The 14,084-nt window shown below is 31.1% G+C and overlaps 1 protein-coding gene across 11 annotated transcripts in view; it reads right to left on the reverse strand.

Annotated features, from left to right (window-relative positions):
* Positions 1-14,084, reverse strand: part of LOC123011772 (potassium/sodium hyperpolarization-activated cyclic nucleotide-gated channel 2) — a 66,233-nt gene that overhangs the window by 47,118 nt on the left and 5,031 nt on the right. For 10 of the 11 annotated variants that reach the window (XM_044409394.1, XM_044409393.1, XM_044409396.1 and 7 more), the window contains exon 2: positions 7,598-7,660. The exons of the other annotated variant lie outside the window; for it this stretch is intronic. In XM_044409394.1, coding sequence (XP_044265329.1) covers positions 7,598-7,660 — 63 coding nt within the window. The remainder of the gene's footprint in view (positions 1-7,597; positions 7,661-14,084) is intronic. 11 annotated transcript variants of the gene reach the window in all.

The following is a 14,084-nucleotide window of genomic DNA, read 5'->3' on the forward strand; positions in this document are numbered from 1 at the left end:
GCAGAAAAAAGTTGTTAATTGTGAGCAAATTTACTGCATCGATTTTGCCAAATATTGATTTACTTTCACTAAGTTTTGCTAATGGTTGTTAAATAAGGGGCAAATTTCAACATACAGAAACAAAATCAAATCTCTAACACAATCCTTCTCTCATTAAAATGTTTATTTTAAGTATAATGTAACTGTAAATGATATTATTGAGTAAACGCTCATTAAGGAAACTAATTGCTTTGGATTCAATGAAGAGAAAGAGAGAAACTTCAAATTTAAATTTATCGAAAGACGTTGCTCGAGGTAAAAAAAAGTAAAAAAAAAAATACAAAATTATTTCAGAAATTTACTTTTATCAGCCTAAAACGACTATAACTTAAATTTAATAAATACTTTACAGTAACAGTTTTAACACAATTTGTGCAAACGTCGTTAATAAAGGAGAGCTATATAAACTAGATCTTTTTTATTTAATTACTAACTTTTTAAAATTTATTTAATTGTTGACGCCTTAACATTTGTTTCACCGATAGTTTAAAGATTAATGTTAGAAATTTAAATTTTTAGTAATAAGTAAAAACAAAGTAAAAAAAGTGAAAATCTACAAGAGAATTTCGTCTTCTACTCCATAATATTTCTGAAAAATATGCATACATGTTTTAGTAGTATTTTTGAATTTGGTTTTTACTTAAAATTACTATAATGTTTTTTAACAATAACAATACAACTAATTGTTTTACGTACTCGTATAGTAATTCAAAGCTTTATAATTTAATTATGAGGCACACAAAAAAGATTTGTCGACTTGGTTTTCTGTTGTTGTCTTTTCCACTTCAACTTATTTAATAACAAAACTTGTTTAGTAACCAAATTGATTTGTTATTACATCTTAACTGTCTTTAAAACTGATTGTCGCATAATTCCTTAGGTCTTCTGAAAGATTGTAGAAACGCCTTATGCAAATCCTCGCATTTTATCACAGAATCATAAAGCAAAACCACACGACGTCAACTTAATTTATTGTTATTTTTAAATACTGTAGGTATTTTGTTAGAGCAACAATAGAAAGCCTTTTGAAAGGCCCCCAACAAAGAAGCTTACAACGCAAAACTGAACCGACTGTGGCTTTTCAGGAATTAATAGCTTTTGTAATTGCATTAAACCTGGCAGACTCAAAAACCCTACAAACCATCACTCCATCCACATCTCTCTCTATTAAACAATCAAACATGTTCATCTCGTGTATGACAACGGAACTCACAGAGCAAAGAAATCTCAACCTTGATGGCTTATTTCAGCCGCTCTCACTAATTACAACTGTGACATTTCCACCAATGAACTTTCTTTTCCATTTCTATTCCGGCGCATCCACCATTTTAAAGTGTCTCTCGAGGCTATGTCAGAATCTTATTAAGCCGATTTTGCATTTAATACATTTTTATTATCAATGCACATTTAACGGAATTAATGTTCAGGTTTCGCAAAGTCGTCAAATTTGCGTTAAAGCGAGCATGTAAGAACCTAATTTAATTCAAAGTAATTGACAAGAGATGTTTCGAAAGTCGGGGTGCTAATCTGCGGGGAGGCGGTGGTAGATATTTAGTCTGTTGGGCGCGTACGACGGCCTCCTGGGGTATTGATCGGCCTTCTCGCCGCGACATACTTCTTTTGTTGGCAACACCTACAGCGATCCCAGATGTTATCCTTCTGTATCGTGGGTGGTGATCTGAACACCTAGGCGTGACGAAGGCAAATTATTTCCCAGACATTTATAACAACGCTCAATGACGCTTTCGAAGATGTGCCGTGATGCACGAATTTAATGAAGTAAACAATTCATTGTCTTGATGGAGCTGATAACAACACGTAATTTATCAAGTTCTAGTCTTCAAATGTATTTTTGATTTAGCAGTGTCATGACAGAAAGGGTGTTTTTCGTGTTCTTGTAGCAAAAAGAAGCGCTACCATTAAGATAATAACCCTAAGGAGTTTAAAAACACAACATTAAGCAAAAATAACTTGTCACTTTTTAGCACAGATATAAATTTGGGTTTTTATTGCACACTGCGATAATTAATTTACAAAGATGGTTTATAAATTTAATTAATTAAATATGGAATTAAAAAAATATGGAACTATTATAAATATAACAACAGCTGTTGAGTTGAGTAAGTCCACTTTTGGTGGATGCGCCGGGATACTTTAAAAATTATTGCTTTCTCTAAACAATGTATTAAATAATGAATTTTTGCTATGGTAAACAAATTTAACTCAGATTAAAATACTCTATTTGTGCAGCTGCCTTTTGAAAAGTTTAAAGTGCTGCCATTCCGTTTAAAACGAGTTGATTTTCGAAAGGAAAATGTAATTTCTTACGAATTGTAGCTAACCTGCTCTGAGGAAGTAAGCGCTTGAGAAGCCGTCGGCAGTTGTTAAACTGCGCGATAATCCTGTTCCATCAAAATGCCTGTTCAGGTTTGACATGAGATTGCGCTCAATATGCTTATTTTGAAGATCAGATGTTAAGATGCTTTTCATGTAATATGATCACGTTTGGTCTTTTTAATATGCTTTTTATAAATATTTATTAATGGAAAATGCTGATCTTTTTAAGTTACTTTTAACTGATTATCAGTAATAGAATTTATTCCCTCGGGTACGGACTTAATTTCAATTAAACTTTAATTCGAGAAACAGACAAAATACACCGAAGGGAAAAAGAATTATTTATTGATTAAGCGGCTGCGATATCAGCAGAGGAAGTTAATGCAACTAACACCGGTTATGTTTGTTTTACTTACTTCTCTTTCCTTACTGAAATTTATTTTTCTTTCCATTTTAATTAAAAAATAAATTACAACATAACAAAATCAAAAGGTATTTGAAAAATTGTACAATATTGTTTGAGCATATCTGTCACTTTCAACGTTCAATTTAAAAATAATGAAACCCGAAATTGAAACAGTTTCAAAAGATGAAATAATTATTTTATAAATAATTTTATATTCTATTATTTATTTATGAAACAAAGTTCATTCTAATGTAAATAATATATGACGCCAATTTTTTATATTAACAGGATTCCTATTTGTTTTACTAAACTGCAAAGTAGATGCCTATATTACACACTGTTGAATATTATAATACAATTTCTATGGAAATACATTTTCAGATTCACAATATGATGGTATAATTCCGTTGAATCCAATCACATCTATTGTTTTCAACTGTTTTCAAATTCCACGAATTTATTTTTTCTAATACAACTTGGTTAAATTATTATTAATATATCTACCTAATACCTAAAGCAAAACCAAAAATTTGCTAAAATTTAAAACACATTGAACACTAGTTACCAAATGGATTTTTGGCATTATTACATAAAATGTAAAAATATGGGATACTAAAAGTTTATTGAATAAAAGGTTTACTCTACTAATAATATCGTTTAAGTTTAAACCACTACTTTGTAAAGCGCTAATACACATTTAAACTTTTTTGAAACTACCTACATCTATTTTTATTTCTTTAATAATCCCGTAACATTTAATGTGTAGAAAGAATTTAACTTGTATATTTTGTTTTTATTTTTTTTCTGACATGAATGGATTTAGAATGTTTCCAATTTTGTGTATCAAAGGATGTATAGAAAATTTGACATGTAATACTTACCTTTGATTGATAAATCAATCTAACAGCAACTTACCTTAAACAGTTAAACAAAATATTTTAGTTATAAATTTAAACACTATAGGACAGATTTGAAATTAGAAATTTCTGAAATGAGGATCTAAAATGAGAATTCATGCATCTAAGTAAGAGACTGAGGAAGATTCTAAAAAAGATCAGTCCTCTAATAACTTACTTAATGTGTAAAGGCGACGTTTCTGAAACAAATAATTACATCATCATTACACTAATCTAATTTTAGTAACTGTATAAGTTAATACAAAAAGTTAATTATTAAAACGCAAAGACAAAAGAAATTTCAGTAGCCTGAAGGGGAAGTTGTCAGTTTCTTTTTATAAAACGGTAACGTAAAAAAGTTGAATATTTTCCATAGTCGCGAAAAAATCTCTTACAGTGCTTATTGGATTTGTAAGTTATCCTTTGTGCATCAGTGGATCCTCATTTTACAAAGACGTTAAGAGTTTTTCAGTCGGCCACTGAATATGTTTTATAATTGAATCTGCACATGACGTGACGCCGTTAAAAATAAATATTAAATATTATAAATATTGTCCAGTGAAAGACTATGTTTGTAGATAAATGAGACATACGCACATGAGTAATGAATAGAATCCATCGATCTTTGCCAGTCAACCCCAGTAAAAATAGTGTAGTGAGCCGTTATCTTTTTCCTTGAACTTTCGCCTGATTCACTATTTTAAGAAAACTCGCACATTGGAATAACCTTAATTACCAACATACCAATCTGTCGGACGTTAGACACAATAGCTTTAAATACTATGTTGGAACAACAATAAGTTAACTCAATTTAATCTTGTTACGCTAGTTATTAAAGAGGTAATCACTGCACTTGTATAAAACCTGGGAGCGGAATTAGGAGATTATAAAACGGAAGTTGCTTGTACCACAAAACTTTGGTGCCAAGCCACTTTTAAATTTATACAGCAATTAAATGTTTCTAAATCCCTTAAAAAGCTCCTAACGAGGCTTCAATCGATGGTAGGCGCGAAACACAGCAAAATGGAACAGACAGATTTTATCTATATAGAACGGCCCTGATAAACCAATTATGTAAATCCATGATGGGTCAAGGTCTCAGGATGCAATTTGACATAAAAGGAATATATCCATTTTATGACTGTTCTCCGGTTAAAAAGTGTTTCGAAAAATGGGGTATGAGCCGAAATGTGATTTATCGCAGATAAATTTATCGAAATTTATTATTTATGTCGGGTAAAGTAGCTGAGTGCGTTTTTATCAATTGACAAAGTTTTTCGGCCGCATATTACTTATTTTGTCAAATTGAAGAACGATTTAGTAGCGTTCTGTTGTTAAATAATGTGGTCTGGAGTGTCCTCAACAGACTCGCGTCCAATTTCATAAACTGAAAATATATGCAACCACAGTGCCATCACAGCAAAAAGTCCTCTGTAAGCTGACCCAAATCTACAAATACAGCGTTTATTTTTACTGGCCTACCTGACAACAGAATTTTTAAATTTTTGTAAAATTACAAAAACTAGGTATAATATGAGAAAAAGTGTTTTAACCAAAACATGCGGTAGAAACAAAACGGTGACGTAAAAAGAAGAAATTGCGAAAAATGCGATGAGTGTTTACAAAAGCAGTTAGTAATATCAGTATTTCTAGAGCTAGGCTAACTACAAATACAAAAATTGAAAACATATCGGAATATATGAATAAAAACGATGCAAAAACTTTCGAATATTTATAAAAATTGAAATGAAATAAACATGCGCATTGCGCATACCGTCTAACGCTCCTTCTCAATATCGATTCTTTCTTTTGCTACATCCTGGGTCCATCCATAAGTGCTTGCCTGCATCAATAGTATCTTTTTAATATACATCATTATAAAAAATACGCCAAGAAATTTTTAATCATTTTTGTGTACCTTTTATTTAAATTTTATTCCTCGACTGATATAAGTTTAGATTCAAATTTAAACCAAACATTGAAAAAAACTAAATTGATATGTAAAGTCAAGATCTGTCTTCACAGAAGAAAGATTAGTTTTAATTTCTAATTAGAACATTGAAATTGACCACTTGTATTATTTTTTAATTCGATTAATCTTGAAAGGATCTTTAATCTTTCTAATATGGTGTCGTGTTTGCGGCAGTGATTATTGGCCAAATTAATAAACTTTATGAGCTATAAATTTAATGCGACATAATAAAAGTCCAATAAATTAGGCCATATATTTAGCCAAACAAAATTCAAAAGGTCGGAAGGTTTACAAAATAATCGGAGTTTTTCATCCCTTTCACAAACTCTTACGTCATCGGGGATTATAGATTTGTGACGGGGAAATATATTGTTTTCATGAGAAAGTCTGAAAAAACACAAATACTTCCTGAAAAAAATACTGATAGAACTGGATTATAATCTGATTTGCAGCTGCAAAACTGATGTCGTTTCCCGTGCAGTAAAATGTTTACAATTGCTAATTTTTTATAGCTCGTTATTAAATTATCTATACAATTGACCGTAAAAGCTAGCACATGTAGCTGCAACGCTGCACTGTTTATGTTTTTCTAGAGATTATAATTGATTTTCAACGCTTATACGAGTGGCTCTTGCACTGCATTTTCAACCAAAATTTAATTTGTGGAAAGGATAAGTTTGAAACGTCGCTCAATGTAGATAACATTCTGGGATAATAGAAATTTATCATAAAGCCATAAAAAATATTTGCAGCAAAACATAAAATCCTTTTTTAATTAACACGAGCATAAACTCGAGTGCTCCGGTATTGTATGTAAGATATCCTTAGAGAGAGTTCTGTGATAAGTAAGATACTTAATTTGCGCAAAAATAGCAATTATATTAAAACGTGTTGTAAATAACTAATTTATTAATGTTAATTTTAGAAAAAATAACTTATTTTATTTTTTCTCTAGTGCACATAAACATAATCGCATATTTGCATAATAATTCAAGAGTTAAGTGGACCTTTCCATTGGAGTGAATTTATGTCAAGCGCATACTTTTATAATCAAAAAGCAATTTGTTAATAATTGGGTTACTTAGTTATAAGTGTGTATTTTTAATCCAAACCATTCTTCGTCCAGAAAAATTTTTGGAAATAGTTTTAACGCCAAATTTATAACAATTGTTATTGAATATATAGAATAGTTTATTATCAGCTACAATTATTTTAGGATTAATGAATAAACTAATTACGAGTAGTAAAAAATATACTCCTAGTGTTCGTAATAAATTACCTACACTTCAATTATCAATACATTGTAAAATAACCGTTAGAAAAAAAATCGTAGTGCAAAATTTAGTAATGATTTAGAATGTTCACATGTGAAGTCATGTCACTCACATGTGATGTTTCTTTAGCTCCTAGTCTCTAGTGTGTGTTGTCGCTCGAATTTGTTTGAAATAAGATTTGGAGTAAGCGTAGCAAAGCTTACAAGCTTACTGATGTACCAATTTAACTGTCCACGTTGCAGTATAGCTTGTGTTTTTTAGTATCGCTTGTTACTGCTTGTGTATATACACGACAAATTCTAGTTTGTATTTTATTGTACTAAACTAAGTTACATGAAAGTTAAATTTGGATCCATATTGTGTTATCAGATGTCTAAATAATGTACTTGTAAAGCAATGATTTAATAAATTTTAAACTACAAAACAAATAATACGACTACATCCAAGAACAGATAAAATACCAACAATAAAGCAAGCTTGAATAAGGAAAAAATAAATCAAACGCCTCAGTTCACCTGTGAGGGAAGCAAACTACCGATAAACATGACTGAAATCTCGAAATGAGAAACGCGCTTATAATAAAATATTATTACATTTGAGTTTTTCGCTGCCGGCTCTCAGTCTAGTTTATCAGTGGTTGCAGCGAACAGCAACATTTAACATCGATCCATACCTCCATATGACCGACTGTTCTGCTGACCTAGCCTTTGTGATAAGCAAAGTTTTCTCTCCGTTTCTGCATAATAAGAAAAGACATTATTAGGAATCAGAAAATCAGAAAAGAAAACATTTTCATTTCAACGTGAGTCAAGTCACATACTTAAATAGCCATTAATAAATGCACGAGATGTTTTGCGTTCCTGTCGTGTTATGAATGGACCGGGCGGTTCAACTGTCAGCATCACTCTTTGGCGAAAGAGCTGTGCTCCTGCTCCGGCCATTCATCTACTAAAGATGACAAACGACCCGGACAATTACACTATACGTAACATTTATTTGATTAGAAATCAGACGCAGATGGGTCAAAGAACGTCAAATAAAAGTTGGACGTTATCTCTGATAGACGTTTTGAAAACTGTGTGACATTCTCTTTTATATAATGCAATAAAAGAACACTACTGAAGAGCTCTGTCGCAAAATCGTTTTATCCATGACGCAATAATCTTGAGTTACAAGTATCTAAAAGTCCTATTTTTTCTAAATCTAGACTAGAGGGCTGCTGCTTCGCTTGTTGCTTTGCGACGGTCAAAACAAATTGAACAATAAATTGAATTTACTGAAAAAAAAAAACAATGCTCTAAACGCAAACTATTTTAAATATAAATAACAAAGTTAAACTAAATCTTTGAATGCACTTTTATTTTATAAAGGTTCAAACCAATACTGTCCAGAAGTTGTTGAAACTTCAAGTTTAACTTACGAAGTTGTCTACAACATCTCAATTCATAAAAACTTAAACCCATTACAGCCAAGATGTTTGAATTGCATATTTTTGTCTAACTTTCGTCCCATAGACAGTACTTTAAAAGTTTATAAATTGTCAAAATTTAGAGATATTTTGTCTGACTTTTCAATTGCTTTTTAAAACTAATTTTTTTTTTTGTTCTACAGATTATTTTATAGGCTCTTATACTGTCTAAATAAAACAATAATTATTAAGAATTATTACTAGAGATATTTTTTTAGCAAACTAAAAGTTGTAGGTAAACATGAACAAAAGTGGGTCGTCAAAGTTGAACTTTTAAACTGATTAGCTGGTTTCAAAGATGTTATCCTAATTAAGAAAGTTTTGAAACTACCTCTACCAAAATGTTTATTAAATGGGGTGCTTTGCTGACATGATATCAATATAAATGTCTTTATGCTCATTTCTTAAAAAATATTGCTGTTTTCATGTATAGTATTTTCTCCAAAATAATGCAAAAAACAAAAAGAATTAGTGTCACTTTTAATTTCGTATTATGAAAACATGTCTATAAATCTAGTGTGTCCCCGGATATGTGAAACGACTTATGTATGTGACAAATATGACAAAAATATATTAGGAAAAATTGTTTAGAATCAACTTTTAGGTCCGTATATCAAATTTGAAAATCATCGGCCAACTATGATTTTTCTTTTCTTTAAGGTAATTGCTTTTTATTAACAGAAACGGCAAAAATTTATTTAGTACTAATAATCTAAATGTATTTTTTTTATTATTACTATATCTTTTATTATTTTTTTATTATTTTGTTGAAATAATAAAACTGTTAAAAATAAAAAAATATAATGGGCCGATGATTTTGAATACAGGTATACAGGCTTAGATGTTGATTCAAAATAACTTTTCTTAATAATTTTTTGTCGTATTTGCAACACAAAAGGCACTTTATACTTTACAAAAAATAGGTAAATAAGCATAGTTGATTCTTCAAAACTAAAAATATGTTAGAAATGTGTCTTTAACCAAGCAGGGCTAACCCCAATAGATAAAATATTAATTAGAAATTTTTTTATCTTTTACAAAAGTCGTTTCACCTATCCGGAGATACACTTTTTTATGTTTTGTTGTAATTATTCATATTTTTCTCGTAGATTCTATAGTTATTCCATTTGGCCCTGGCCAAACAATACATGATTTATTACAGTATAAAATTAGAAGAAAAACTAATTATCAGTAAATTAGTAGCTCGCAAATCTTCTGTAACACTAGTATTAATAGGGTGGTTATAACACCATAGTAGTTAGTTTTAACTAGTATTTAATTTGAATTTTCTGCGCTAAAAAATTTAACGAGTCAGTGCATTGAACTGCTGGAGTTTGTCATTTATCAAATTCCTTAACTTGTACCAATTGTCTTAGCTTTTAACTAATTTTTTCCTATGTATTTTAATGTCAGTTTCAAATTACAACGTCGGTAGCTAAGATGCTACCGAATTAAATTTAATACGAACTTTTCATTAGTGCGAAAAAAGGTAAATCCCCTCCTACATGATTTTCATTTAATTTTTTCTTAGAGCAACGCTGACGAATAAGATGAAGCTGGGATAGAATGAAACGCTTCCACTGCCAGTAATGAGCGTCAAACGCAAACAAAGCTGTATCGGAGTAATCTAAAACAGTTTAATCGCGGACTATCTGTTTACCTAGTGATGGTCCCGCTGACGGCATCAAAGCTAAAATCGAAGACGCACTTTGTGGGTTGTACCGGACATACGATTTCGAGACAGATATTATCATGCCTTGCGGAAACCCTATTAGCTAGCGCTCTATAAAAAACCAATAAAAGAGCCTTCCTGCCAAGCCAATTGTCATCGTAAAATACATCTCGTCGAGGGTGATTTGCTTAAGATATAACCCATATTACGATAACGATATCGTTACTAACGGACTAGATTGCACATTCTTCATCTTAATTATGGAACTCCATACACCTATATCTCACACTTGACAAATTAAATTACCTTCCACCTACAAGAAATACGTGGGATGGAGCGAACTAAACCGCAAATTAACTATTTTTTTACCAACGGATACCAGATTTAGTTCAGCGTTTATTACCCAGCTTTCCATTTCCTGCAACAGTTGAACCAAATTTACACACAGGATTTGAGGCACAGATAAAAAAGAATTTTCTAAAGCTCTTTAACAAAGACAAACACCATGCTTCAGTCTAATCACGGTTACTAATATTCATTGCAAACAGGTTTTTGGTTTATGAAAAAATGTAATTTTCGATTCGTAGTCATGAATAATAATAATAATAAAGATACTAAATCCAAGTATTTTTGCAACTTTCTTTCAATGAGATATTCTGTTTACAAAGCAGATCGGCTAGATTGGTTGTATTGGAAAAATATTTGTCCAATAGGACGGTCTCAAATATTGAAAATAGGAAAAATATTCGTTACTATGCGAGGGCTGGTGACCTCATCTTATTTTCAAAGAATCGACCTATTTGTTTATCTGTGGGATTATGTAACTTTATTTTGCGCGAATTAAAAAAGATGTTTAATTTTGATATTTACTTATAAACTATTATAACGGAACAATTTAAGCAATAATCCCGGCGCATCCACCATTTTTAATACCAGTTAAAATTCTTAAAAACCAAATAATATGTAAAATATTTTGAAATTTGCTGTGTAACATGTTGGAAGTGTGATTATTATCAGAGCAAAATTTGAACTAATAAACTTAAATTCTGTTTCCTATTTTCCTTTAGCATCCGTAGCACTGAACGTGAGAGCAATGTTAGCTAATTCAACATCCGTGTAATTAGAGATTTTCACTTAATAAAACATGAAACTGAAATTTACTTACGCTTAACGCGAAAATTCACTGACCACTACTAGACTATGTACAAACAAAATTAGATCAAAAATATATTCACTTGTGGTGACTATAATTAAAAAAAGATGACTAGGTATTTAAAAAAAAATTCACAATCTAATGCAGTAACGGTTTGTTATGTAAAATAATAAAAAATCACTACTTTTGCCCTCGATTCCAATCTAAAAACCTCTTCGTGAACTTTCCGGTAATCTCTAAGCTGATTTCATCAGATGTTTTGTTAATTATTTTTAGGAAACTCGTACTTAAAAGTGTTTTTTTTTTGGTTCAAAATGTTAACTTGTCTTGGGTTATATAAGTGCTATGTACTTTGCTTATGCGGTAAAAGTTAAAATGAGAATTAAAATTTGGGTAGCTGAAGGTTGGTCGTTGACATCCTAAAACTCTACACTTTATCCGGCAAATATGCAAATCTCTGTAATCAGGCCCTGCAAACGCGTGCTATATCCACATGAAACACGCCTCTAATTCGATAATGTGAAAACAAATTCGCAAGTCTTTAAAATTCGATAAATTCGGCACTCATTTGTGATTAATATGAAGCTCCTAGTAGATTTCAATGTATTAATTCAGAAAAATTCAGGCCCGTTTGTTCGTAGAGGCGCCCTCGAGGCCGATTATGTTGAAGCTCGTGCTTCCGAGTCCACAGATGATTGATGCGCTTGCTACTGATGACGTCAGGTCTGATCGATGTTTCTTAGGATCAAGGACTTCTTCGTTATAACGCCACCCTTCAATTTTTACTTTAAAACTACTTAGAAATGCTGAAAATGCCACGGTGGAACATAAAAACTGACGCCGAAAAAAATGTTTTCTTCAATTGTGAATGAAATAGGAATTGTCTTTATGGGAGGAATTACACCCCCGGTTTTAATAAACACAGATTTGCAGTAAAGTAAACAAGTTTGTAGAATAATTTTGCTGAAAAACAGAGGTACTTGGAACTCTCCCGGAACTTTTATCTCTGAAAATTAGCGGCTTTATGAGATGAAAAATACGGTTCGTGTTGTTGTTTATTTTAGTACACGTTTAGCTTTGATCATATCCCATTTTTAGTTTGCGTGTCAAACATAACAAATTGAATCGCCAAGTATTATGGCAGAAAATTGATTCTTATTAAATGCTTCTTAAACTTATAGATCGCTTAAAACATAGATACACCTGTATAGTTTGCAAAACCGGATGTTTAAAATATGTGCAACATTTTAATATCGTTGCTTCTTATAGAAGCCACATATGATCTTAATAATTTCAAGAAACAATTTAAAGCTCATTTGGCCGTTATTTCAATGCAGTTAGAGCAGGAATACTCCTAATATCTAGTAATAAATGTTAAATTGGGATATAAAACGCAGAAGCGAACATAAATAAGTGTTATGTTCTCATGAACGTCCAGCCTCTTCCGCGGATTAAAACAAAATTACCCAGAACACTCCAATTCAAATAAGCTTTATAGGTTGCCGAATAAGTAACTTATTAAAAAAAAGGCCTAAAGATAATTAGAGTAATCGGAGTTATTATGCCCCTATATGTAAGTGACAGGAATCTAATTAATGAGAAAACTTACATCTATTCGTAATTAATTGTAACGTTTAATAAGAAAATTTTCTAATTTTCCCTTATCAAATTGTTCCAAGTACCAACCGTTAGACACACAAAAACGATGACGGTTTCACGTGGTAATTTAAGACCCCCTCCACATTAATAATCTCCTTGTGTCAAAATTCAATCACTCTTAATTGTCACACACAAACTGTAACTTTGTGAAAGTTTAGTTTCAGAGATAAACGCAATATGGCAAAGAAGAATATGTCTCGCCGATATACAGTCATGCTACTCTATTTATTGCAAGTTTGCTGACTTTCCTCACAGTTCTTTGCAAACTTTAGAAGCAACTTACATTGAAACAACAAGCTTTCAACGAACACATAAATGGATCATAATTAATAAAAGCATCTATCAAGCCGTGCATAAGTTTTAGAAAATAATAGAATAATTTTCTCAAAAATTACATTTCAGTTATACAAAATTGCTTTCTATTACATTAAATTTTGAAGTAATATCCAAGTCTGATAGATATTATAAAATGGAGTTGTTACAATTACTGTAATAATATACAGGCTAGACTATTAAAAACGCCCCAAGCCTTAACTTTATTATTTTTAAAGATATGAAAATAATACTTCTTGAAACAAAGTTGCATGGTTTATTATCATCTATTTATATTGATCGAGCGTCTATTCCGAAAAATTGCTCACAATAAACTGTTCAACTTTGATCAAAGAATATTGTCATATCCTTAAAAGTAATACACTTATGGTTTGGGGCGTTTTTTAATCATGTCAATGTTATCACATGACCAGTACCTATGTTTTATGTTGCCAACCACTCACAACTAAATAAAAAAGAAAGCGATATACATATTAAATACTTATGAATACATGTTTTCAAAAACAGACTAATGAAGAAATATTTCAAAAACTTTCTCAAATTTACGACTTGAAGCTTTGCTCAAACTAAACTTTTGATAACAGTTTGTTAAACTCCTCTAAACACTTGCAGCTACATTGATAGAAGTGTTGAAAATTCTTCAGTAGCCTCTATTGAGTGCAATTAAGTTAAGAACTTCCACTTAATTACTATTAAAGGTAGACTTTTGAAGCAACATCCCCTTTGAAATTGTGTTTGCTGAGATTCATCTCAAAGGTAACAAAACAGACAGGAAAATGATCGTTGCCGTTATTACGAACAATTTTCCAAACGTAATTTACGCTGTTTACTATTACGACTGTCAAACCCATTGAATACATTTACGACGACCAAAC

The sequence above is a fragment of the Tribolium madens genome, unplaced genomic scaffold (assembly GCF_015345945.1).
Source record: "Tribolium madens isolate multiple individuals breed KSU strain unplaced genomic scaffold, Tmad_KSU_1.1 Scaffold_91;HRSCAF=231;Tcas5.2_LG7, whole genome shotgun sequence".
In the NCBI taxonomy this organism is placed as follows: domain Eukaryota; kingdom Metazoa; phylum Arthropoda; class Insecta; order Coleoptera; family Tenebrionidae; genus Tribolium; species Tribolium madens.